The sequence below is a fragment of the Daldinia vernicosa genome (assembly GCF_022497035.1).
Source record: "Daldinia vernicosa strain CBS 139.73 unplaced genomic scaffold F5Y00scaffold_49, whole genome shotgun sequence".
Lineage (NCBI taxonomy): Eukaryota > Fungi > Ascomycota > Sordariomycetes > Xylariales > Hypoxylaceae > Daldinia > Daldinia vernicosa.
The window spans coordinates 49754-72216 of NW_025953965.1; the positions used below are offsets into that span (position 1 = coordinate 49754).

General features: G+C 48.1%; 9 protein-coding genes across 9 annotated transcripts; 6 read left to right on the plus strand and 3 right to left on the minus strand.

The window, feature by feature from the left end:
* Positions 1 to 6: 6 nt before the first annotated feature.
* On the plus strand, positions 7 to 1254 carry F5Y00DRAFT_245007 (3-beta-hydroxysteroid-Delta(8),Delta(7)-isomerase). Its single transcript, XM_048008908.1, has 2 exons — positions 7 to 543; positions 598 to 1254. The coding sequence occupies exons 1-2, from the start codon at positions 279 to 281 to the stop codon at positions 1050 to 1052; spliced, it is 720 nt and encodes a 239-aa protein (XP_047861894.1). The 5' UTR covers positions 7 to 278; the 3' UTR covers positions 1053 to 1254.
* A 257-nt stretch (positions 1255 to 1511) lies between these two features.
* On the plus strand, positions 1512 to 2159 carry F5Y00DRAFT_245010 (uncharacterized protein). The gene is made up of 2 exons (XM_048008909.1): positions 1512 to 1705; positions 1798 to 2159. Exons 1-2 carry the CDS (start codon positions 1576 to 1578, stop codon positions 1992 to 1994), a joined length of 327 nt encoding a protein of 108 aa, XP_047861895.1. The 5' UTR covers positions 1512 to 1575; the 3' UTR covers positions 1995 to 2159.
* A 3552-nt stretch (positions 2160 to 5711) lies between these two features.
* On the plus strand, positions 5712 to 7536 carry F5Y00DRAFT_245012 (DnaJ-domain-containing protein). The gene is made up of 3 exons (XM_048008910.1): positions 5712 to 6117; positions 6174 to 6262; positions 6324 to 7536. The coding sequence occupies exons 1-3, from the start codon at positions 6037 to 6039 to the stop codon at positions 7402 to 7404; spliced, it is 1251 nt and encodes a 416-aa protein (XP_047861896.1). The 5' UTR covers positions 5712 to 6036; the 3' UTR covers positions 7405 to 7536.
* Positions 7537 to 7715: 179 nt separating this feature from the next.
* Positions 7716 to 8908, plus strand: F5Y00DRAFT_152604 (S-adenosyl-L-methionine-dependent methyltransferase). Its single transcript, XM_048004551.1, has 2 exons — positions 7716 to 8541; positions 8632 to 8908. Exons 1-2 carry the CDS (start codon positions 7794 to 7796, stop codon positions 8799 to 8801), a joined length of 918 nt encoding a protein of 305 aa, XP_047861897.1. The 5' UTR covers positions 7716 to 7793; the 3' UTR covers positions 8802 to 8908.
* A 361-nt stretch (positions 8909 to 9269) lies between these two features.
* Positions 9270 to 11034, minus strand: F5Y00DRAFT_152639 (uncharacterized protein). The gene is made up of 3 exons (XM_048004552.1): positions 10577 to 11034; positions 9634 to 10513; positions 9270 to 9558 (listed from the first exon to the last, which is right to left on the minus strand). Exons 1-3 carry the CDS (start codon positions 10719 to 10721, stop codon positions 9402 to 9404), a joined length of 1182 nt encoding a protein of 393 aa, XP_047861898.1. The 5' UTR covers positions 10722 to 11034; the 3' UTR covers positions 9270 to 9401.
* Positions 11035 to 12220: 1186 nt separating this feature from the next.
* Positions 12221 to 13675, minus strand: F5Y00DRAFT_245016 (marvel domain-containing protein). Its single transcript, XM_048008911.1, has 2 exons — positions 12823 to 13675; positions 12221 to 12763 (listed from the first exon to the last, which is right to left on the minus strand). Exons 1-2 carry the CDS (start codon positions 13093 to 13095, stop codon positions 12554 to 12556), a joined length of 483 nt encoding a protein of 160 aa, XP_047861899.1. The 5' UTR covers positions 13096 to 13675; the 3' UTR covers positions 12221 to 12553.
* Positions 13676 to 17673: 3998 nt separating this feature from the next.
* F5Y00DRAFT_152703 (uncharacterized protein) lies at positions 17674 to 18418 on the plus strand. Its single transcript, XM_048004553.1, has 3 exons — positions 17674 to 17907; positions 17961 to 18008; positions 18059 to 18418. The coding sequence occupies exons 1-3, from the start codon at positions 17785 to 17787 to the stop codon at positions 18284 to 18286; spliced, it is 399 nt and encodes a 132-aa protein (XP_047861900.1). The 5' UTR covers positions 17674 to 17784; the 3' UTR covers positions 18287 to 18418.
* Positions 18419 to 18975: 557 nt separating this feature from the next.
* Positions 18976 to 20230, minus strand: F5Y00DRAFT_152710 (telomere capping, CST complex subunit-domain-containing protein). The gene has a single exon (XM_048004554.1). It carries the CDS (start codon positions 19796 to 19798, stop codon positions 19409 to 19411), a length of 390 nt encoding a protein of 129 aa, XP_047861901.1. The 5' UTR covers positions 19799 to 20230; the 3' UTR covers positions 18976 to 19408.
* Positions 20231 to 20378: 148 nt separating this feature from the next.
* On the plus strand, positions 20379 to 22176 carry F5Y00DRAFT_245024 (Snf7-domain-containing protein). Its single transcript, XM_048008912.1, has 4 exons — positions 20379 to 20955; positions 21018 to 21222; positions 21288 to 21496; positions 21569 to 22176. Exons 1-4 carry the CDS (start codon positions 20772 to 20774, stop codon positions 21646 to 21648), a joined length of 678 nt encoding a protein of 225 aa, XP_047861902.1. The 5' UTR covers positions 20379 to 20771; the 3' UTR covers positions 21649 to 22176.
* The last annotated feature ends 287 nt before the right edge of the window (positions 22177 to 22463 follow it).

Sequence of the window (22463 nt, forward strand, 5' to 3'; positions counted from 1 at the left end):
AGAGATTCCCTATTATAATTCTAAATTCTATCATTAACTTTCAAGTATCAAACCACTTTCAAATCAGGCAGTAACCAACAACGCTAGGTACCTACCTAGGTAGTTTCCAAGCCCCTGTTCGGGTATCCGCGGGGGCCCGACTATAACTTGGCAGCTACTGTATGTACTATCAAATTTACCCCTGAACATAAATAAAATCCACAAAAACCTCCATCTTGCTTCTACATACACAATTCCCTTAAAAAAAACCACAATTACTCTTGACTCTAACCTTCAAAATGGCGGATATTGTGAATTCTACGATAAGCGCAAGCTCGGAAACGCCTTCACACCCCTACTATCCTCTGGGCGTTGTAATCGCCGACTACGCGGCCAAGACCCTCTCGACGCAGGAGATTCTAGCCATCTTCACGACGACATGCATCTGCATCCTCGGTCCGACGTGGTTCTACCTGCGTTACGCGCGGCCTAACCTCCCGCTTAGCGACGTCTTCACGACGCTGTGGTTTGTCCTGTGCGGGTTCATCCACCTCGGCTTAGAAGGTAACGTACAGCTCGTATGTAGATCATATCATATCATATACTAACACAATCCAGGTTACTTCGCGCTGCACGCACGCGACATAGCCAGCCGGTCAGCCGTGCTCGCGCAGCTCTGGAAGGAATACTCCCTCTCCGACTCGCGGTACCTCACGGCGGATACCTTCGTAGTCTGTATGGAGACAGTAACAGCCGTGTTCTGGGGCCCGCTATCATTCGCGATCGCGTGGTGCATCGCAGCCGAGCACCCGCTACGCCACCCGCTGCAGTCCATCGTCAGCCTGGGCCAGCTCTACGGCGACGTGCTGTACTACGGTACCTGCACGGTCGACTTCATCGCGTTCGGGCGCGAGTACTCGCGCCCCGAGCTCGAGTACTTCTGGGGGTACTACGTTTTCCTGAATGCGTTCTGGATCGTGATTCCGCTGTGTCTGATTGTGAGCAGCGCGCGTGAGACGGCGAGGGCTTTTGCGGAAGTGCAGGGGAGCGAGAAGGCTGAGAAAACGAAGTAAGGCTTGGTGGGATGTTGTACAATACGTACCTGACGTATCGCTGTACGGTTGTGATTGTGGGGATAATCAGCTTAGTATAGATGAGAAAGAGTATAGATGAGAAAGCCTGTTTCATTATTCTGGCACCTTTTTGGTACGGGTTTACCAAACATTATACCTTAGGTTAGGTACTCAATATTAATACCTACTCCTATGTATTAACTTGAAGAAAAGAGGCTGAAATCCCACGCAGTAGCATCGCATTAACAACGCCTAAAATATAAACTAGGTACCTAGCTTTAACCAATCAAATATCACCAATTCTCTTCTTTATATACGTCAGACCGGCAACTCGGAGTTTCTAATGTGGAGGTAAGGTGGAGGTTAGCTCTAGCTACACTTACACTAGCTACACTTACACTAGCTACACTTACACTGAGTATGTAAAAGCTCACTAAAACCCCTCATTACATAGTATAACACATCTACATTACATCTACATCTCCATCTCATATCCCAAACTCACTCACCACCATCCACAACCATGGTCTACACAATAGTCGTACACCTCCGCGCCAAGCCCGGCGCCGATAACATCGCTAAGCTGCACGCCAAGCTCAACGAGGCCTCCGCCATCTACTCCAAAGACCGGGAGACCATATCTTGGTTCGTCAGTAAGTACCTACCTCCCCCCCTTTACCTATATACCTACACCTCTCTCCCCCCTCACCGAAGCGTATTGAACCCAACCCCTAACCCACCACAGTGCAATCGATCAACGACCCTCAAGAATTCACCATCGTGGAGCGCTTCGAAAACGAGGCGAGCCAGAAGTACCACCTGGAGAACCCGTACTGGAAGACCTTCGACCCCTTCGTGGTGCCTCTACTGGAGAAGCCCATGGACTTGCGACGCCACGAGGAGTTGTTTTCTAAGCCTGGCGAGGAGGCTTTGCTGAAATAAATGACCTAATGGTCATTCATCGTGAAGCGGACTCGTTACTTATGGCTGCGCTATAGGTGGTTTTCATGTTTGCTTCACATGGGAGTGAGATGGATGAGACATCATCATGTATCTCATTTAAGCTAATATTATATCACTTATATAGACGGCTTACTGAACGGGGTAAACCCATAGTACCAAGTAATTCCGCTCATGCGTTTAAATTCATTGTCTGCCTGTATCCAAGAAACACGTAGCCCGCTCATCACCTCCCAGAGCGTGCCTTAGGCATCTTCTTCTCCTCGAGCTCCTCCAAATCCTTTTTCTTGTGGAAGTGCGGTGCGACCTCGTTTAGCCAATGCGGTTTGATAGGCATGCAGCTGCGCATGTACTCTTTGTTGGTGAGCACCAACTCGTAGTAGATTACCATCTTTTCCGGCGGATCTGACTTCATCAACACCGAGCTGGGGTGGATCCACACCGTTGTGTTATTCTTGACGGTTCGATAGCTGTCACCGCTGCGCTGTAGCTTGGCTGCGTTCGGGAAGAAACCTGCTGTGAGAGCCTTTTTAATGGGCTCGATATTGGCCGAACCGCAGGTAGACGGCGCTACTTCTACGCGCTCGCAGAGCTTGGCGAGTTGATCACGAACATCCCGGGCACGAGTCAGAGAGCGCTGCTGTAGGAAATTCTCCCGCGACCAGATGGGAGAGAAGTCGCTGTCAACCCACTGGTTCCAGATATTAAGCAGCGTTAGATGGTCGCCACCCTCCTTGACAGTGAAGCGGTTACGGGCGCTATCGGCATGTATCTTCTTGTCTTTCGGCCGGAAAAACAGAGCCGAAGCCTCGCTCAACATTGATACAATTGACAAAACTTCGTCAACGCATTTGAACTTGTCTGCGGCGAGAACAGCTTTCGCGAGCATTGGATCCGTAGGAAACTCGGCCATCTGCCTACCAACCTTGGTAAGCTCGCCTTTGTGGTTGAGAGCTTGCAAGGCGAAAAGTTGATTTAGAGCCCCGATTAAAGATTCGGTAGGGGGAGGATCCATGAATTCGAATTCGAGTAGTTGGTTAATCCCAAGCGACTTCAGTAATAGCACCACGCTGTTTAGGTTGGTTCTTTGAATCTCGGGCGTGGTCGATTCGTCCATTTCGTTCATGTAGGCATACCTAGTATAAAGGCGAAAGCACTTGCCAGGCCCAACACGTCCGGCACGTCCACTGCGCTGATTTGCAGAGGCTCGAGAACATGGAACGACGACGAGATTCGACATCCCCGTCGCTGGGTTATAGATGTTCTCCTTGACGTATCCCGGGTCAATGACATACGTGATTCCGTCGATGGTCAAACTTGTCTCGGCGATATTGGTAGCAAGTACAACCTTACGAGCACCGTCCGGAGTGGGCTCGAAGATCTTGCTCTGGAGTTCTGAAGGCAGATTGGCGTAGATGGGACAAACAATCAGCTCCTTTACTCGATTTCCAAGCTTCCTTGCCGTCTCTGTTAGCTGTTGTTCTGCAGCTTCGATCTCATCTTGACCTGTCAAGAATACCAGAATATCTCCTTTTCCTTGACTGGTATGAATTTGAAATATCGTTGTAATAGCAGCCGTTAAGTAGTTTGCTTCAGGTGCCGGAGTATAGTAGATGTCGACAGGGTACCGTCGTCCTGGAATGTTAAAGATCGGAGCGTCGTCGAAATACTGCGCAAACTTTTCGGCATTCATCGTGGCCGAAGAAATGAGCAGTTTCAGGTCCGGTCGTTCCCTGGCTAAATCCTTCACTAAGGCAAGGAGAATATCGGTATGAACTGTCCGCTCGTGAGCCTCGTCAATCATCAAGGCTGAGTAACCTGCAAGATCCGGCTCCGTCATGAATTCTCGAAGTAACATGCCGTCGGTCATATACTTCAGAATAGTTTTATCACTAGTAGCGTCTTCGAATCGAATCGAATAACCGACTTCGTTGCCAACCTTGACTCCCATTTCTTCCGCAACTCGAGCTGCTACACTCATAGCAGCAACTCTTCGGGGCTGTGTACAGCCTATTTTGAGTCCACCTTTCGTATAACCGGCCTCGTGCAAATACTGGGGCAGTTGCGTAGTCTTTCCACTGCCCGTCTCACCAACAAGGACTAAGATCTGGTGTTGCTCGATAGCGGCGATAAATTCGTCTCGGTATTTGTATATTGGCAAGCTCTTTCGAGTTTCTTCGATGGATAATGCTTTCTTCTCCGCGGCCTCAATTTGCGCTTCCAAAAACCTCTGTTCTTTGGTCAATGTCTTCCCCTCCCCTGCTAATGTCGAGCCCATATTCCACTGAATGTACTGCTCGGGATCAAGAACAGGGGCATAATCCCCTTCATACTCCCTTTCCGCCCTGTTAATCTGAGCCTTTGCCTTTTGTGTCTGCTCCCTCTCCCACTCTTCGTGTTCTGTAACAAATTTCTCTTGGCCGTACTCATCTCTTTCGACATATCGTTTATACAGCGCCTCCTCTTTCCGTTTCCTGTCTATCTTGCCTTTCTCCGTGATATAGTCTTCCGGCATATAATAACCATCCCGATGATCATCGATCCGCAATCGCTCTTCGGCTAATCGTAAAATTTCACGGTTCTTCGCAAACTCGGCTTTTTCTCGCTCGGATAACCGCACACCACTATTTAGCTCTGCTGTCTCTTCTGCGACTTGTTTCCGTAGTAGTGCTAATCTTTCTGCCTCCCTCTTCTTTAGATAATCCTGTCTCGAGCGCTCTCGTAAATCTGGCATAGCGGCTCTGGTTGCAGAAAGTTCTTCGGCCAGACGCTGCCTTTCCCTTTCGGCTTTGCCTTCGCTCTTTGATTTGCCCCCATCTCGCTCCTTGAGACGCTTAGCGAAGGCTTCTCGCTCGGCAATGTCGCGCGCAGTATCGGAATCAGCACCGTCATCCTCTCCCTCCCGTTCATCATGACTTAACTTGACGCGCTTGGGAGCGGATTCTTTGAACTCGGGCTCTTCATCGCGTCCGTCGTCCGAAGGTTCAGGCTCGCTCCCTGGCTCCTCATCGCCCCATCTATCATCAAAGTCATCCTCGGCGCGTTTTCGGATCGATTTCGTTTTATGTCTATTCGAATCGCGACGTGGCGAACGACTGCGGCTACGACTCCGACTCTGGGTTCGATGCGACTTGCGATATGAATCACGATGAGAACTAGATTTTCTTGTTTCGTCGTGACGCCTATGTTTGGATTTCTTCTCGACTTTCTGAGGGCCTACTTCGCCTTCATCCATGGGAATAAAGGCGTATCGTTTGTTGCTCATGATTGGTCTTTGAAGTTATGATAGTGAATAGATTAAGAGAACTGATATGGCGGCCGCGTTGCTACTGAGAACGCAAATCCCGGCTCACGTTCCAGGACCAGAAGACGAGGTTTGCTCACATATGGCTGACACCGGGGCGTATGTAGGTGAATAACAAAGCTATTCGGGATTGTTTCGGAGATGGTGGAGGATTGGATTTAGTGCTGGAAATGAAAGTAAAAATTGATAAACGCGCTATGCTATGTAGCAGTTGTAGTTGGAAGCTTACCGTAGTTGCCTTGTATTTTTTTTGGATCACTTCCTTTAGATAACAACCAATCACAACTACAATTAACGCCAAGTTAAACCCGCTTTTTAAAGTTGCAGGGCTTATCTTATCAAAGCGGGTCTAAGACCTTGCTTAGAAGTTCTTACCACGTTGACACGCTGGTATTTTTCAAGGGTAGACGGTTTTCTTAATAGTGGCCTTTAATAGTAGTAGTAGCTACCTCACTAGAGCTACGTCTCTGCATTTATTCTACTTGGACACTTGGGTATCTCTTACAACTTTTACAACTTATACAACTTATACCTTATACCTCCAAAATACCACGTTGGCCAATTCCCATGCTGATCCTCCAATATCCATGGGAGAATTGTCCTTCGTTGTTTTTCATAGAGTCTCCCATACTTAATATCATTTCTAGTTGTCTTTGATATACGATACCATTTTCTGTCGCAGTCACTTAGCGGGCTTTCGCAAGCCGCCATTCGCTTGGTATGATGCTATTCCAGTGGGCAACCCTCGGGTTGCTCTTTATTCTGGCTCAGCTCGCATTTTGCGCTGAAGACTTTTATAAAGTACGTCCTTTTGAAGTTGTCTAGGTAGCAATTCAGTATTAACTAGTCATGATCAGATTCTTGGGGTAGACCGTCAGGCGACAGATAAGCAGATCAAAACAGCATATCGACAATTAAGCAAGAAATATCACCCGGACAAGAATCCGTAAGTCAACGAACCGTTCAAACAAACAGTGATGTAAATTAGTAGCTTATGCGATATCCAGAGGCGACTCTACAGCTAAGGACAAGTTCGTCGAGGTCGCCGAGGCCTACGAGGCTCTAATCGACCCGGAGTCCCGAAAGATCTACGACCAGTACGGACATGATGGTCTAAAGCAGCGCAGCCAGGGGGGCGGACACCACCATGATCCGTTTGACTTGTTCAGCCGATTCTTCGGTGGAGGTGGTCATTACCAGAGGGGACAGCCGCGTGGTCACGACATCGAGATCAAGGTCGGAATTTCCCTACGCGACTTCTACAACGGTCGGGATACGGAGTTCCAGTGGGAGAAACAGCAGATTTGCGAGGAGTGCGACGGGACGGGATCGCAAGACGGTGTTGTAGACACGTGTCATCACTGCGGCGGCCATGGCGTGCGCATTATCAAGCACCAGCTAGCACCAGGCATGTTCCAGCAGATTCAGACTACTTGCGATGCCTGCGGCGGCCGCGGCAAGACGATCAAGCATAAGTGCCCGGTCTGCGGCGGTAACAGGGTTATCCGCAAGCCAACTACCGTTTCGCTTAAGATTGAGCGGGGTGCTGCCCGAGATGCTAAGATTGTATACGAGAACGAGGCCGATGCGAGCCCCGATTGGATTGCTGGTGACCTCGTCGTTACGCTCACCGAGAAGGAGCCTGATTTTGAGAACGATAATCCCGATCATGTGGACGGCGCTTTCTTCCGGCGCAAAGGCAACGACCTTTTCTGGCGAGAAGTCTTATCTCTTCGGGAAGCCTGGATGGGCGAGTGGACCCGCAACTTAACGCATCTAGATGGTCACGTTGTGAGGTTAAGCCGGAAGCGCGGCGAGGTCGTGCAGCCTGGCCATGTTGAAACGGTGGAAGGCGAAGGGATGCCTATATGGAGCGAGGACGGGGATTCGGTATACCACCAAACCCAATTCGGCAAGCTGTATGTCGAGTATGTCGTAATCCTACCGGACCAGATGGAGTCCGGGATGGAAAAGGACTTCTGGTCCGTGTTCCAGAAATGGAGAGGCAAGGTCGGTGTGGACCTACAAAAAGATAGCGGCAGACCGGAAGGCGCCATACCTATAAAGGAAGAAAAGGACGAGCTGTAATGATACCTATAGAATATAGAGAGATGAATCATGTGAAAATATTACACATATAAGACGCTAATATGCTTACAGTCTCTGCACTGTGTATGTCTTGTCTTGTCGTGTCGTGTCGTGGGTGCGTGGGTGCGATGGATGGGGTGCTCCAACTAACCAATCGAGTTGGAGATATTTCCTGTCGTATATGAATCGAATATATTGTTTCATGGTGCGGCTGTCAGATAGGGGATAGGGTTACGTCAAATCAGGGTTACGCTTCCCCGGCCATATAAATAGTCGCCAACCCCAGGGGCCAACCCAGCAAGAATTCTTACTTCCTTTTTATTTTTTCCCCTCCCCCTTACTCTACCTACGTATAGCTTTCCCCTGAAGGGTGACTGACTCATCCCATCATGTCTCTCGTCAGGCGCACATTCGACGCCTTCTTGGGCTTCCTCTTCCCCTGGAACTTCCTACTAGTATCGGCATTATGTCTCCCCAAGACCATACTCCGGCTCCTGCGCGAGCGCAAGTTCGCCGAACTGCTATCCCCCTCCAGGTTGCAGGAAGCTTGGTTCAGCGATTTCTGGGGGGGCATCGCAGGGCCGAATATCAGGCGTGACGCCGCTGTGCGCGTTATCCCACTGCTGCAGGGCCGTGCTACTAAGGGTGCCGTGGTCGACGAGCAGGTTGCCCCTGCGCTCGCTGGCACGGTCGTCGAGGTCGGCGCCGGCTCTGGGCTCTGGGTCGATATGTACAAGGATATCGCCGAGGTGCGCGCAGAAGAATCAGACGGCGCGGCCAGGCGGCGCAAGGTCGGTAGCAGCGCTGCTGTCGACGGGCCTATCACGCGCGTATACGGCATAGAGCCGAACGTGAACCAGCACCCGGCGCTACGGCAGGCAATCGCCAATGCCGGGCTCGAAGACGTATACCGGATCGTGCCGGTGGGAATCGAGGATCTAGACGACGCGACGAGATGGGACGGGCTCGTGGAGAAGGGCAGCGTGGACTGCATCGTGAGTATCCTATGCCTGTGCAGCATCCCCGACCCGGAGAAGAATATCCGCGAGCTGTACCAGTACCTCAAGAAAGGGGGGCGGTGGTACATATACGAGCACGTGCGGTGCGAGAACACCTGGTACATGAAGGCGTATCAACGTGAGTCTTCCCCCTTTACTTTCCTACCTACCACCTGCTAGGTTAGATATACCTAGCAAGTACCGTACTAACCATCGGGGATCTACACAGGTTTTCTCAACGTGTTCTGGCCGCACTTCATCGGCGGCTGTCTGCTCTGCCGACAGACGGAGAAGACGCTGCGGGAGGCAGGGCCCTGGGAGAAGATCGATGTCGCTCAGCCCGTAGCCGAGCCGTGGTATCAAGCCGTCCCACACAGATTAGGGGTTTTTACGAAGTAAATATATATATATACTACAGGATAGGTAGGAAAGGAACGAGCTGGACTGGTCTTACTGGTAACTACTACTCTCCTTGAACCATGATAATGATGCATATAGGACCATCCTCGTTTAGATTAGTTAGTTAGAACGATATAGTTTTAGATATTCTCATTGAAACTATATATCTAGTAAAAAGACCATAGATATCTAATTTCCTATGAAGTTAAGACTGATACATGTGCAATTCAGATGGCTTCGTATAACCATCGGAAAGGGGGACGTTGAAAGAGAGGGGTATGAGGTATTTATTATATTGGGGTAAACAACCTCGTAACGCCATATTAGTTTTCGCATGTTCTTTTAACTCATCAATCTTGCTATTATTCGTTTCACGTTCCCCTTTAGCCGAACATAATGGTCGAAATCACAAATACAGTTGACTATGATGCAGAAAAGCTAAGACTGTGAGGATGACCACGAGAAAATATCATAGAATAGAGATATAATATATGTTCATTTCCCATCTGGGACGTCATGCCACAAAGGAAATATCTCTAATTTACAATTACAGTATCGTAATATTTTTCATTCCATCATAACCCAATCCAAAAAACGCTCTTATAATCCCATATGCGTCTCTTGGTGCGACGCCACACTATTCCGGCGTTGGTGGTCTCCATGGTTTCCGTGCTCGATCGTCGGCTCTCCGATATGTCGACGTAGAGTGGAGGGGGGTACCTGAGCGGCGTCTGTGGGATCCTTGGCATAGTTTCCACTTCCAGCAACCGTTAATAAAAGTTTATCCAAAAATGGGGAATAGCAAGCCGAAAGGCGACAGTGGCGTACTTACGACTGGTAAGTCTTGTCGCCGCCGACGGTCCGGGAGTGGTCGAGATCGCTGTCGACTCTGGGGTCAAGCTTGTTGAGGATGTTGCTGTTGTGGGGACCAGCGGTGTCGGGGGCAGGACCTGGGCCGGAGTGGGTGGAGTGAGTTCCAGTTGCACCGTGGGTTCCAGTCGTGCCGTGAGTTCCGGTCGTACCGTATGCGCCGGTAGTACCATGGGTACCAGTTGTACCATGGGTGCCAGTCGTACCGTGAGTGCCGCTCGTGTTGTAGGTGTCAGAAGGACCGTGAGTGCCGGTGGTACCGGTAGTAGTACCGTGAGCTCCGGTGAGACCATGAGTACCCGTAGAAGCATGAGTACCGCCAGCACCATGGTTACCAACACCGTGTCCGTAGTTACCGGTGGTGCCAGTTGTGCCGGTTGTACCGGAAGTCGAATCATAGCCGTGTGTGCCGGTAGTAGAGCCGTATCCAGCACCAGTGCTGCCAAAGTTGTTACCCGTGGTGCCGGCGGGAGTATACCCGGCGCCAGTAGTTCCGGCAGTGCCTGAGCTTCCGTATGTGTTACCGGCGGTGCGAGAGCCGTCTCGGTCCGAGTCGACACGAGGATCAACAGCGTTACCTAGTCGGGAGTTGTGGGGTCCACCAGCTCCTTCTCGGCCACTGCCACCATAGTCGCCGGCGGTGTTGCCCGCAAAGCGGCCATCTCGGTCTGAGTCGATTCGTGGGTCGGCAGCATTAGCTACACGAGAGTTGTGTGGTCCAGAAACACCTTCTTGGTGGGCACCGGTTGTTGCAGTGCCAGTTCCGCCATGAGTGTAGTTGTCTCCAGTGGTGTATGGGTGAGAGCCACCAACGGTTGAGCTGGGCGCGGCACGGTTGTCACCTAGATCAGATGTTAGTGGCCTTACGATACTAGAGTATCATAGGAATACGATTGATTACATACGATCGCTGTCGACTCTTGGGTCTGCGGCATTGGCCGTTCGGTTGCTGTGAGGTCCGTGTGTACCCTCGGGGGCGCTGTTGTGACTGGTAGAAGAAGAGTGGTGGCCAGTAACGGCTTCCTTAACCTTGTTGACTATGCCTGACATATTGGATAGTTGTGGATATAGCTAGTGAATATATATGTAGTAGTAAAGGGTATCAAGACTATCTTTAAGATAATGAGTAAATGTTGTTGATGTTGTTATTGATAATGATGGAAGAGAAAATGTTGTTGAGATCTGGGATTATCGACTTCTTATACTAATACGAAGCCAGCCTCGACATGTCTCCTCACCCTTTGTTTTCCAAGGCAGTCCCTCAATTTGCCGCATATTTCATCATCTGGAATCTCGATCAAGTTAGGTATCGTAGCCTCTGTCTCGAAGATTACGCCTTCAAAGGCTAGACTTGCCCAATCAATACGAGATACTGTACGAAGCTACAAGACGATGTGAAAGTACCTAGCTCTGACTTCATCGGTCGTCATCGCCCCTGATTGGGAATGCATGATCCCTGACAGACGCGGGTGTTAAGTAAGTAGAGTCTATATAGCGCCAGGTACTCTATCAAGCCTGGAACTAGTGACACAGGTCCAGCCTTACTGGCTACCTTGGGTCCTTAGCTACCTTGGCTACTTGGACATGTTAGTATACTGCCCTGTGGCTTGTCCACTGGCGTCATACATAGTGAATGCTCATATGTAGGTATGCTGTGGCGGTTATATCCATGGACGCTACTGGTGGGCAGGAAGATGACGATATGTATGTGGGGGATTCGTGTAGGGTACAACTTCTTGGACAAAGCCGAATCCTGTAACTCTTAACCGGTCCATTTTATCGAGCGTGCATAGCCTCTTTCTTACATTAGCTTCCCAACTAAGAAATTTGCCGACGGGCTCGACCATATTAGTGGCTTAGAGTTGGTATTTTGTTGTCCTTACTCCGATATGAAGTATATTTGAATCATGTTGCCGACATCCGAAAGATCATGTAAGGGATTAAAGCCGTGAAGGTGGCTAGTGAGTCTAAAAAGATGTGCAAAAGTTGTAAGATGTGGCGTCACATTGACCAATCCGCCACAGGGTCTCGACCCCCCTAACCCCTGTGGACTCCACCAGACGCCGTCATAGACTTCCCCGTTACCAACTTCTCAACTAGCGTCAACAAGAGACACCCTCTTTACGAAATCCCATCAAGTAGGTAGAATACCATATCCGTTTCATCTACAGATGATCGCGGCATTTATTCATCATAAAATGGGTTCTATACAAATATCTGCGGACGAATATAGACTATTTGTCAAATAACTTTGAAGTGAGATGTCACATAACTTACATCAATATGATGTCAGTATCTCATTACGCATTGAGGGCATGAAGTTGCGATTGGCTTGGCAGGAACAATACATGATTGACCCATTGAGATGCTCAAGCTAGATCAGGGCTGCAGGGTCTACCTTAGTCTCTGGATTACCTAGTACTCGGAATCATCTTAGATCATGGTCCATACCATAGCAGTGTGTAGCCAGTTGCTACTTACGAGGAAGAGGTATCGTTTATCCCACCAGCCTACAAGATACTTCGCATCCAGTCTCGTGGAAATTTCAATGGTAAATATTAATATTATTGTTTCATTAATAATACGGGTATCTCTCATAGTGCTATTACATGCTCCAGCTCAATATCATCAATGTCATTAAAGAGCATCAGCCACAAGCCGCATCCTAAAAACATCCGACAACGCCAACCAGATACCTCATTCTCATAAATTCGTTAATCAAATTGAAAAATAAATGATTTTTTTGGACTTTACTAAACCATACGCCAAAGTGACCGGAAAAGGACTTGGTGTGATGTCTCCCGAATCGTAAGTGCAACGCGTATTATAGAGTACGAGGTATAGGACCCCGATCGATTTTGCGCTATTTCGAGTAAGGTATCTTAGACACGGGATCCACGCCATCTTCGTCGACGGTAAGCCCGGGCCTCGTGATCTCGGACCCAGACGATGCCGACGATTGCTGAGATGAGCCAGCAAATGGCAGACAAGAAGGAGAATGCAATGATAGCTTTCCATTTTCCACACTGATCACCGCGGCGGAAGGAAACATTACCCCAATCGAAGGCGTATCCACAACCACCATCGAGGTACTACTCGAATGATTAGAACTTAAGTCTTCTATCGCGACATTATTTATAGGATGACTTACATTAACTAAAAGACCGAAGGCAACGAACCAACAAATGGAAATGAGAAGGTCGACAGGCCAGTGAACGAAGCTGCCCGCAAACGGGAAGAGCCAGACGATGGAGAGGAAAATTGCGAGACCAGCTACCACTTCGGTGTAGATGAAGCGGCCCTGGTCCCAACTGTCGGTATTTCGGACGGCATGGAGATACTGTCCGTTGATTCCAGCGACAATAGCTCCAAACACCAACTCCGCAAGGCGGAGGATCATGGAAAAGATGTCCGTCAAGATCATATTGGCTGTATGTACACGATGACGCCCTATTAGAAGGCTGCTTGTAGATTTGTAGATGCTTATGGGAGGATAGGAAGCTCGACAAAATATTGTATTTTAACAAAGAGAGACCAGGTGGAAAGCTTTTGTTAGGCAGCTAATCAGGTATTTATTTATATGGCATTTTGAACTATTCGATCTAAGCCACGACTTGGGCGACTGGGGTATGACGACGCAACGTGAGTTGTCTACATAGGCCGGCATCATGATATATTTGGGTTGGGATACCTTGTTCTGTTTGTCCCGAACAAACGCAATGCTACCTTGGCTCATGGACCCGACATATCACAATGTATAACTGAATGCACGAATCAGGATCTAAAGACTATATGTGCAGTACGTACGTATATTTGCAAGAGGACGAGATGTTTGATCCTTGTTGCGGATCGGTCAATCACCCCAGAATCTGTGATAAAACATGGCTTCAACGAGAACCAATACAATGAATAAAATAAATGTCATGTGGCTTGTAGACTCAATCCGGTTCTTTCGAGAATTGCGTGGAAAGTTGTGGCCAAGCAAATCACCGGTTGTGTGCCGCGTGTTGCGTTGTCAAGAAGATGAGGTCATACAAGTAAATTGGTTACCTGATGTACCTGATGTAGGTACCTGTTGGGGTACGTACCTGCATAATATACGCTGACGTAATTGGTAAGGCTCAGCTATGTACAAGTGAAAGGAGAAGCCCCGCGTTGACGCAGCCAAGCAGCCGAGCAGCCATTCAGCCATTGTACAATGGTACATAGCGGAACACGGCAAAATACCTCTTTAGTATTTCAACCAATTAGATTTGAAATGAGCTTTCTAACATTTGCCAATAACTGCGAGAACATATAAATTTAACTTTCACCATTTACTTACAAGCTTGAAGAAGCCGTTATGACTTGTGATAAAACCCTTGACAAGTTTATTATCTCTTAAAAGGATAATCATTTTGGTGTGGTTGCTCTAGGTCAAATCTCCTATTAGTCCCTATCCACCTAGCTGATCCCAAACACTGGGGAAGCAAATAGGGGAGCAATACTCAATAGTTAGACCAGTCATCATTAGTGTAATTACTGGCTGTTTTTCAATTAAAGCGCAACACTCTTTGGATGCGAGGAGGCGAAAGCTAGTACTGAAAGAATTAGTTTTAATTCAGTCTTTAGCTTTGAAAGGGGAATATGTAGGATTATGTTGCAGGGAAAACTGTTCGTATACCAACAATACTCAACCCCAGTAACTTGACCCCCTTTACGCACATACACACTCAGCAATATTCACTTCATATAGACGTATAGTACATAGAAAAATAGTCGAATGATGTCTTCAGCAGCATTTAAACTCACGTATGGTATTCCCGATATGCCCCCCGATATGCCAGCAGGTGTGAGTCAGGTAATCGCTAATTCTAGGAAGCCTTGACTTATATAAAAGTTACCTATCTTTGGTTTCTTACACGTAGATAATCTAGAGAGCGGCCTGGGAAATCGAAGGCTATTTATTTCCTCTATCACATACCTACGGCATTATAGAGACAGGTAGCCTTGAAGTATTAACGGGGCATTCCACCCGTAGTATGTGTCACTATTGAAGCTGATTGTCCAACGTCGTCACGGGCAGCCTGCAAAACAAATATTCGTCCGAACTTAGCGGAGCTTTAGGTACTGCTTTCTCCTTGGGGTTAGGCATTTCACTTCAAGGAGAGAAAAATACCACGCGTATCAGTTAGCATTCGGTTGTATCCGAGCTGAAAGTATCTATCTCGACGAGTTGTTTAAAATTTCTACTCCTTAAGTTAGGACGGGCCGTCTCCGCTAGTCGCTTTGTTCTGTACCCTCCTGCCTTCTTGAAGTTATCTCAACCGATTTTGGTGGTTTCAATATATATAATGCTATCAATACGGATCCTACGTTATCTGCACTGTGATTGTTTGGTCAGTCATGCTGTGTTTATCACTTGTTACGTCCAGAATCGGAGCTGAGAGACAACCAGTCCGCGCTACTCACACAGGGGGGGAGAGGGGGCATAGACTTCAAAATAATTCTCCACGATGGGATCTACGTGTGATTATAAGTGTGTATTCGGCTTCGTAAACCCGCCCGGAAGTGGAAGGGACTTCAAAATCATAGAACTTGATCTACGCCTTGGCCTCAGGGTAGACCTGCGAGTATATACGGGATGGGGAGACACTTCCATTTTCCAGAAACAGCGAGTCATTTCTGTGTACTCGTGGACGTGGCAAGTTCCCTCAGAACTACATGCACGGCGCAGGAAGCTGGGATAAGCTGTGTGAATATTCCGTTCTCGCCGTTATCTCCCTGTCCATCTAGACGCCTTTCGATAATCAACCTTGATGATACCAAGGCCGTGTTGAAGTCAAGAAACTGCGTAATACTTAAGGCACTGCGCTGTACGCATAGTGATTGGATCTGAGAGTATATCAAAAAGATACTATAGGGTAATCTACAGAGATTTATAGGCAATTACGAGAAAACATGATCGATGAGTGCATAAACGCAAAGTGGATGGGAGTTGATAGAATCAGGGTGTTCGTAGTTGTAGGAGGATAAGAGATATCGATACTAGGATAGTGACGAACGTGATGCCCCTTTTCGTTTCTTTCCGAGAACGATCCGAAGAACACGAAGAAATGTATCAGTTGCTTGGCCCAGAATTATTGCTTTCATGCGCGTAGGCTGGGGATTTCCCGATGGCATTACGATCATTTGTTAATGCTCTTATTTGGTTTGTTAAGCTAATTTAATAGGCCACTGCCATAAAAGTGTTGCTTTCTAATGATTTGCCACGTAATGTCCCTTTCCGTCCGCTGATAGGTTTTAATTATGACTTTTGCACCGAGAATCGAATGATAGCTACATCAAACCGGCAAAAAGAATAAGCAGTAACCTGCCATTGTGAAGAGCGCGGCGCCCTCGGGATACTGCTGTCGCCAAACCAATACAATAATCAGATGAATATTAGGTGCGAGACCGAAAAGGGGCCTTCTCGACTTGTATAGTGATAGCCGAGATCGCCGTTTAATTGACTGCCTCAAGCAGGTAGCTAACTCAAAACTCAAGAAAGGCACCCCTACTAAAGACAAGGGATGCAGGAGTCAATAATTGCTAGCTGGAGGGCCTCCCGGTTACTGCCAGAGCAAACGAGTGTCGTAGGCGACTGAAGAGGCTGTCTCCAGAAGTAACGTTCTGATACCGTCCCATCTCTCTACTGCTGTAACCGGTAACACATCCTGATCACGTTCACCTACAATATACCTACGACGAATGACTAGGTGTTCGGGTAAGCACTGCAATGCTGAATCCGAAGGCCTGTTGAACCGCAAGCAATCAGCGTACGTGCAGTTGAATCTTAACAAGCGCTGCTTGCGCCTGGAATAAGCCATCCTATAATATAATCATGCAGTATACTAAGCATGCAATCGGCATTAAATGAAGAAAATAAACAAAGACATAGAATAATACATCGCATTATAGTGTCATTTCGCGGAGTCGGTCATACTCACATAGACTGCCAGCATAGCAGCAGAGGTTGAACAAACCAGATCGTGGGATGAGTAGCACGAGAAACTGTACCGTGTTACGTAAGACCAAGAGTTTGGGGGTGCCAAATTCCGAGTTCATGATTGGATTTCTCTTATAACTTGATGTCACACTAGCCTGAAACTGGGAACCTTTCTCTAGCTTTCAGCTGATAAGAAGCAACCTGCGTACGAGCTATGCCAAGGGAATAAGTCGCGACGATGTATCCCGAGTCGGTTGAAAGCCTTATAAGGAAAGATATGAGGCATTCATGGACTAGGTAGGCAGTCAATAAATGGTGTGACTTCCTGATTCAGGTCGGATGTCGCGGGAAACATGGGTCGGGGAGGAAGCTCAAAGGTAGATGGTTGTAATATTGAGTCTAGGGCTCTGGGTCGCGAATAGGAGACGATATTCGAAGCAGGCTAGCCACTATTCGTTTCCTAATATCTGCTGACCTTTATCGAGACGTTATGGCAAGGAAATGCGCATACCTTGTTTATCGAGGCTCTTATTGGTTGCTGTTAAGAATAAGAAAAAAACGCCACAAAAGTAGGAAGAATCCTTGATAGAACATCCCACTCATACGTATACCTAGACATGCTCGGGCGTGAATGCGTAACGAAGTTTCGTAAGAAGAGGTAAGAGTTCGGTACCGGCAGGGGAGTACTGCAATGTGATCCAGATACAGTACTGACCGCAAAGGAAAATTGAGCAATGAGAGCCAATACCAATGTGTAAGTTGTGGATATACTATGCCCTGTGCTATGAGCAGATGGGCGATGCTTATTCGTCCTCGTGGAAAAATGGGGCGTGTAAGTGAGGCGAACCTGCATCCCTTGTGTATGTATGCACCTACCGGACAACAGTCGCATTCGGGACGAAGGTATGGCAAGCCGGACAACATAAATACACGGCTGTTAAAGCCTCTCTTTCACGTTGTGGGCGGTGTGAAGATAAAATACACCAGACTCTCGGTAGTGTTGCGCCGCTGCTCAACAGTCGGCGCTAAGCGTGTGAGGCGCAACTGTTCTTAGCCTTCTCGCATAAATAGCCCCCTTTGACCGACTTCGTGCTGATCTTAAGTGATTTCCTGAGACTCCTCCGTTGCTCAGCATACGCTCAAAATATGGCATCCTCTCCCATGAATAAATATTGGATTCCGCATCTTGACATCCACAAGAAGGTCATCACTCAGGAGCTCCAATACTATCTGGGGCCAGATGCCACCGTTAGACCGTATACCCGAGAAGTAGGATAACCACAATGACGAGTTGCGAATAATACATTGACTCATGCTTTTAGGGAGAGGACGGCTTCCTAATCTCTACACCCGGGCCATGCTTGACAGACGTAGGGCGATCCACCCTCCGCGAACCTTAGCGATATTAACATGCGCTCAGGAACAGATTGACGACATCTGCTTGAAATCGAAGGAGATGTGGGAGAAGCAGGCCGCAGCGCGCTCGCAATTGAATCCCGAGAGACCGCTCAAGCGCCCATTACACCAGCCAGTGTTAATATCAAATGGATCCGGGGAGAGTTCAAAGCGCCGCGGAAAAGATCGAAGAAGTCATAATTCTCGGCGACCATACGATGACAAGAAAGGGGGCGAGATGTCCCGGAAGTGAGGTTTTGCGAACTTGCAAACTGTCTGGGATGCGGCAGATCGCCGATGTAACGCAAACGCGCCGTGAGACAGGCGGGAGCACAACGCAAAGGACTCGAGGGCATGCGTCCCACCGCCGAGCGGGACTTTGGCGGCTCCAAGTTGGTCGAGAATGGGTTGTTCCTAGATTGAAAGCTGCACGAGGTAGCTGTCCTCCAGCGAGGGTTTGCCATCTGGCATTGCTGAAGCCTCTGTGGATCCTAGAGATTGAAACGTGATAGTTCAATGGTTGTCTGCATTAGGTACATAAGGCACTCAACCTGCCGCAACAAGCCAGAGAAGCTTAAGCTCTTTTTGGCGAGACCTAGTCCCCAATTGGCTTACACTAAGCATCTCACCCCGTGGTTCTGTGCATGTCATGCAGAAGTCGTGCAGGTAAGCGGACCATGCCATCTAGAAGTCGAGACAGTTAGGTAGATATAAGGCTCTATATAGCCCCTTTTTTGTTTATTCGACCTAGCTACCAATGAACGGGGTTTACCGCATAACCCACAACATTCAGGAGGTCTGAAGGTCGTGACCGGCCGAGAGCGGAGCTCATGTGAAGTAAGGTAGCACCGGAGATCGATCGGAGCTTATCTCTTGTAGAACAGCTGCGCTTCAATTGTATTTAGCTTTGCTGAGTTGGCATATAAGCCGGGGTTGGCTGCGATAGCTCTTGGCATGGCCTTTCAGCGCCTGTAAAGCCCATCAACAACCTCACCAGCCCATCGCCTGCGTTTGAATCTGCAGTAAGCAAACTTCTCGATAAAAAGCAGTCCGCGATGAGTATCAGTTTTGACAATGTAATGGTACCAAATGATAAAAATGTGCTCTAGTGACTCGTCATCTGGATAAATCCATTCGTAAGCATATTTTTTGTAATTCAGAAGAGTCCAAGCAAAGCACGATTGGCGGCTTTGAATGCACGCAGGTCCTCGATCGTTCGGTGACTACCGTCCAGGTTCCGGAGCGTTATAAGCACACACATTGATGGTTCCGCGAGTGGTATGCATCATATCGTATCTTGCTTTATTCTGCTCGTTTGGAAATCATGGGAAATTCCCCGGGCTAATTGTGTCTGAGTCTGGGTCTTCCGTTGTGGTCACTCAACCTCGGAAATGAGAGTATTCTCGTATGATGAGATATCTAGGTCACGAGCTGTCCAGAGAACAAGTGCCTGAACCCCAATGTTTTCTGTATGAGATCCCACCGTGGCTTTAGCAAACGTCCGGTCGATAGATGTGATGTAGCCTATTACATGGACCCATTGACCAATATCCGTCTGTTCGGAGTTGAGGTTCTGGAGAAGAAGTGTAACATCGGCACCGACTCTAGTGTTAGTACCTTTGGGATACTCGTGTTGAAGAGTCAACGTGGCTGAATGGGTCGAGTATCCAGTTACACTAATAATGTTATTAGTGCACACGCCCGTATGAGAAAGCCCAGTAGGTAGGTCAAGGACCGCCTCTGGGGTCTTGAGAGCTGTCATCATAAACTTTACATGATACCAAACGGCTGCAGAGGGTGCGGAGGTGTCCAAGCTCGCTCGCAAATAAAATGAGGAGAAAGAGGAAAAAGCAAATGGTCTTACCACCCAAGAAACCTGACCTTATCCCCCACGTGCCTTTTAGAAAGATGCGAGAGGAGGCAGCGTCTCGACGGAAGAGGTCCATAAGACATTGGTTAAGAGTAGATGGAGTATAGGTAGTCAACACCGTTGAAGTTTAAGAGGTGAAGAAGAAAATCAAAATCAATTGGTAGGCCGGCAGCTTCATCTAGTACAAGATAAGAAAGGGGGTTTCTATGTACGAAGAATCAATGCTTTCAGGTTATTATCTGTACCAAGGTAACAACAAATAAACTCGGCCTCTGACTTTATTAGTCGATTGCTACTGTGTACCTAGTGGCTCACTACTAATGCATCTTTAAACCTTACTGGTCACCTGGGATAGTGTATATGAGGTAGGTATGTATACTGTATTACTGACTAATCCGGCTAAATACCGGCCTGCCGGCTACTAAAAAAGGTCAGGCGTCGGTGGTGGACAGTGGGCAGTGGGCACGTTGTTACCCCCTGTCTCCCTTCTCGGCTGCGGCGTCATCCAATCCATTCTATCCATTCTGCTACCTGATCGACCTACCTAAAGCGTTAACCACTTGCATCATATCCATCTATCTGCCTAGGCCTCAACAATCTCGTGACAGTTACAGCTTCTTTTTTGCCTTTTTGATACCGCCCAAACTCCCGCTCTCCAGACAAACGTAGTCGACGGATCTGCCTTCTAAGGCACAATAAGAAAAAGCGACGTCATCTCCTTCACTACGATTCTACTGTGATCCTACCCCGCGATCGATATCTCACCGGCTATCAATCCGTACATCGAGACCCCTATCTAAGTCATACCTATCGATTCCCAACGCTCAACTCAATCAACCTCGGCTTCGATAAGTACGCGTTGTTCACCATGTCTGGCGTCTGGGCCTGGTTCGGTGGAAGCGCCGCTCAGAAGAAAAAGGACAGCCCGAAAAATGCGATTCTCGGCCTACGGTCGCAGCTCGAGATGCTGCAGAAGCGCGAGAAACATTTAATGGCACAGATGGAAGAGCAGGACGCCATCGCCCGAAAGAATGTCAATACGAATAAGAGCGGTAAGTTATTGTTCGCCGATGAATGAAACCCCACCGGACCGAGCTGACACGCAAGCGGTTAGCCGCAAAGGCCGCCTTGCGGAGGAAGAAGGGGCACGAGCACAGCCTCGAGCAGACGATATCGCAAATTGGGACATTGGAACAACAGATCAACGCTATCGAGTCGGCTAATATTAACCGCGAGACGCTTGCCGCAATGCAGAGAGCAGGCGAGGCGATGAGCGACATCCACGGGAAACTCACACCGGAAAAGGTCGACGAGACTATGTACGTCCTCCAGCTAGAACTTCGATTACTATCGGTGTATATGGCAGCTTACCAGGATATGTTAGGGACAAACTCCGAGAACAGAACGCGCTCAGCGAAGAAATCGTCGCGGCTATCACGAGCGCGCACATCGGCGAGACGGTGGACGAGGAAGATTTGAACGACGAACTAGAAGCGATGATGCAAGAACAACTCGACAAGAAGATGCTCGAATCAGGCACCGTACCAGTATCCGATGCTATCCACAGGATGCCGGCAGTCGGGAACCAAGAGAGTAAGCCTATACCTCCCCTAACGGACTTTGTCCTCCATCTACCAATGCTATCATACTAATGCTATCGAATAGTCCAAACCAAGCCACAAGCCGTTGCAGAAGACGACGACGAAGAAGAACTGCGGAAATTACAAGCCGAAATGGCTATCTGAGCGAGCTAGCCAAGATGTCTGCTTACCTTCGTGTTAGCCACAACCGCAGCTTTGGATCTTGGTAGGAGAAATAGTAATAGAGGAGTCTAGAATGGATGAATTGCAGGAAGAGGGCGTGGTCTCGATACATCCGAGCTGCGCCGCGGCCGGGACTTGGATCAGGCCATACCGGTCTAAGTGAGTTGTTAGATGCATAGCAGTCTCTTTCGAGTCATGTTTTCCCCAGTTCCTGATTACGGCGTTGGCGTTGTGAGACTACGGTGCTTCATTGGCAATTACATATTTTCAGCACGTGCAGTTGGTGGATGGGAGATGGTGGTCTATCTACCTACGTAAGCTTTGCTCGCATCAATATTACCAGCGCGAGACTAGTTTTTAAAGCATCTACATACTTCCACGACCTAGGCTAGTGACTTGTACGGATATTGACATGTTGTAAGCACCTGTTATCTCTTCATCGGGATTGTAGACAGGGTTAGGAAGTAGACACTGAAGCCCCTTAATCCATCCAGGCTCTCGATAAATGGCGGGTAGGAGTCCTTTGAGAGATATAAGTACAGCTCTTGACTCAATCAAATAGTAGTTACCTGTTTTACTCCTAAAAGAATCGTTACATTCATTCAATGAAGAATCTCTTTACGCGGAACCTATTTTTCATATCGTATTATTTTATCAGACTGGCTAGAGCTAAGGGTTTTCTATAGTTGATCCATGATAGTAAATAATAATCTAGGCTGATTCCTTGGGGAGCTTGCCATAAGCAACCAGAAAGTATAGATAATTAAGTCAAGTCTATAGGAGACTTTGATTGTTAT

Excerpts from the sequence above, each read along its gene's own strand:
- F5Y00DRAFT_245010 (XM_048008909.1), top strand. The coding sequence starts at position 1,576 with ATGGTCTACACAATAGTCGTACACCTCCGCGCCAAGCCCGGCGCCGAT. Across the intron at positions 1,706-1,797 it reads GACCATATCTTGGTTCGTCA|TGCAATCGATCAACGACCCT; the intron begins GTAAGTACCTAC and ends AACCCACCACAG.
- F5Y00DRAFT_152703 (XM_048004553.1), top strand. The coding sequence starts at position 17,785 with ATGGCATCCTCTCCCATGAATAAATATTGGATTCCGCATCTTGACATC. Across the intron at positions 17,908-17,960 it reads TTAGACCGTATACCCGAGAA|GGAGAGGACGGCTTCCTAAT; the intron begins GTAGGATAACCA and ends TCATGCTTTTAG. Across the intron at positions 18,009-18,058 it reads CCGGGCCATGCTTGACAGAC|GAACAGATTGACGACATCTG; the intron begins GTAGGGCGATCC and ends ACATGCGCTCAG.
- F5Y00DRAFT_152710 (XM_048004554.1), bottom strand. The coding sequence starts at position 19,798 with ATGATGACAGCTCTCAAGACCCCAGAGGCGGTCCTTGACCTACCTACT.
- F5Y00DRAFT_245016 (XM_048008911.1), bottom strand. The coding sequence starts at position 13,095 with ATGATCTTGACGGACATCTTTTCCATGATCCTCCGCCTTGCGGAGTTG. Across the intron at positions 12,764-12,822 it reads CCTTCGGTCTTTTAGTTAAT|TACCTCGATGGTGGTTGTGG; the intron begins GTAAGTCATCCT and ends TCATTCGAGTAG.
- F5Y00DRAFT_245007 (XM_048008908.1), top strand. The coding sequence starts at position 279 with ATGGCGGATATTGTGAATTCTACGATAAGCGCAAGCTCGGAAACGCCT. Across the intron at positions 544-597 it reads CATCCACCTCGGCTTAGAAG|GTTACTTCGCGCTGCACGCA; the intron begins GTAACGTACAGC and ends AACACAATCCAG.
- F5Y00DRAFT_152639 (XM_048004552.1), bottom strand. The coding sequence starts at position 10,721 with ATGTCAGGCATAGTCAACAAGGTTAAGGAAGCCGTTACTGGCCACCAC. Across the intron at positions 10,514-10,576 it reads CCCAAGAGTCGACAGCGATC|GTGACAACCGTGCCGCGCCC; the intron begins GTATGTAATCAA and ends CATCTGATCTAG. Across the intron at positions 9,559-9,633 it reads GGCGACAAGACTTACCAGTC|TGGAAACTATGCCAAGGATC; the intron begins GTAAGTACGCCA and ends GGTTGCTGGAAG.
- F5Y00DRAFT_152604 (XM_048004551.1), top strand. The coding sequence starts at position 7,794 with ATGTCTCTCGTCAGGCGCACATTCGACGCCTTCTTGGGCTTCCTCTTC. Across the intron at positions 8,542-8,631 it reads GTACATGAAGGCGTATCAAC|GTTTTCTCAACGTGTTCTGG; the intron begins GTGAGTCTTCCC and ends GGATCTACACAG.
- F5Y00DRAFT_245012 (XM_048008910.1), top strand. The coding sequence starts at position 6,037 with ATGATGCTATTCCAGTGGGCAACCCTCGGGTTGCTCTTTATTCTGGCT. Across the intron at positions 6,118-6,173 it reads GCGCTGAAGACTTTTATAAA|ATTCTTGGGGTAGACCGTCA; the intron begins GTACGTCCTTTT and ends AGTCATGATCAG. Across the intron at positions 6,263-6,323 it reads TATCACCCGGACAAGAATCC|AGGCGACTCTACAGCTAAGG; the intron begins GTAAGTCAACGA and ends TGCGATATCCAG.
- F5Y00DRAFT_245024 (XM_048008912.1), top strand. The coding sequence starts at position 20,772 with ATGTCTGGCGTCTGGGCCTGGTTCGGTGGAAGCGCCGCTCAGAAGAAA. Across the intron at positions 20,956-21,017 it reads TGTCAATACGAATAAGAGCG|CCGCAAAGGCCGCCTTGCGG; the intron begins GTAAGTTATTGT and ends GCAAGCGGTTAG. Across the intron at positions 21,223-21,287 it reads GAAAAGGTCGACGAGACTAT|GGACAAACTCCGAGAACAGA; the intron begins GTACGTCCTCCA and ends AGGATATGTTAG.